The following is a 1,221-nucleotide window of genomic DNA, read 5'->3' on the forward strand; positions in this document are numbered from 1 at the left end:
GTAGAGTTGGAAGGGATCCCAAGGGGTCATCTCATGAATCCCCCTGCTCTGTGAAGGATCAAGCATAGTATTCCCTCATGCTTACGGACAACCAGGGGCTTCATGTGTGTCACAGATGGCACAAATGCAAATCCACAACAAAAAACCCTCAGCTTTTGAAACCCAGAGAAGATGTTAGCAGCTCAGATACGACTGACTTGCTTTTAGTAAAATGTCCAGTGGATTTCTGGTCCCCATTCCCCACTCTGCCACTGACCAGCAGTGAGACCTTGGGAAAGCCACGTGCAACCACATTTTTCCAAAGCAGGGACTAATTTTGGGTGTTTCAGACTGCGGTGGTCCAAACTGGGCTTCAGCAGAGGTTGGCCCCAGGGGATCATGTTGGGTATATTCTAGCAGGATGCTTTCCAAGCCCCTAGGACTGACAGTACCAGATCCCAGCTTTGTACCTCTTCTAATGAACCACAACAATAAAGCTCAGGTGTCTCTATGCCTGTCCTCCATTCAACAACTAGGGTAAATCACTCCAAAGCAAGTCTTGCTAGGCCTGAGCATAGACTAGGGATAACTACGGACCTTATGTTGGAGTAATGCTGCTCTTGGGCTCCTTCTTGTGGCAGGTCCTCTCTCGTAGGCAGAAGAGAAGCAGAGTTGATCGAGGCTGATCTGCTAATCCACACAGATGTACTAATGGGTGGACCGTTCCCTGGTTGGGATGGGAGTTATGGACAGTTTTCAGGGAGAAAGAAACTAGCCAGATTCATCCTCTGTTTTCTCAGGAGCCCCCTGGTGAAAGTAGTGACAGCAGCAGCAAAGTGACAGAACCCTCTACAGCCAACTTGACCTGCTGCCGTCCACCGGAGAGCAATGCGCATTGAAACATAACAGCACCCAAGAAAACGGCTTCACTCTCGTTTCCAGGAATTATTCTGTATATGCATATTAGAAGCTGGGAGGGCTTGGGGGATTCCTATAACCAGACTAACAACTTTACAGATTAAGGACAATAAGAAGTCTTTTTTTAAATACATAGGGGGTAAAAAGAAGGTCCCAGGTAATGTGGGGCCCTTGCAGGACACGTTGGGAAACTTGGTCATCACACCAGATGACAAAGCTAACATGTTTAACGATTTCTTTGTCTCCGTCTTCCTAAGTAGGGACCAGAACAGCAACCTCCCAGCTGGGCCCCCTTTGGGCCCTGGGGGAGGCACACCTGGGCCA

At 48.7% G+C, this 1,221-nt stretch overlaps 1 protein-coding gene across 2 annotated transcripts in view; it reads left to right on the plus strand.

The window, feature by feature from the left end:
- Positions 1-995, plus strand: part of CYGB (cytoglobin) — a 55,186-nt gene extending 54,191 nt beyond the window's left edge. The window contains exon 4 of one of the 2 annotated variants that reach the window (XM_019503030.1): positions 780-876. In XM_019503030.1, the coding sequence (XP_019358575.1) occupies positions 780-819 (40 nt within the window). In that variant the 3' untranslated portion in view covers positions 820-876. Of the gene's footprint in view, positions 1-779 lie in introns of both variants that reach the window. The other variant, XM_019503025.1, reaches the window with a different exon arrangement.
- Positions 996-1,221: the final 226 nt, after the last annotated feature.

Source organism: Gavialis gangeticus, unplaced genomic scaffold, assembly GCF_001723915.1.
Source record: "Gavialis gangeticus isolate Ggan-Ray unplaced genomic scaffold, GavGan_comp1, whole genome shotgun sequence".
Taxonomy (NCBI): Eukaryota; Metazoa; Chordata; order Crocodylia; family Gavialidae; genus Gavialis; species Gavialis gangeticus.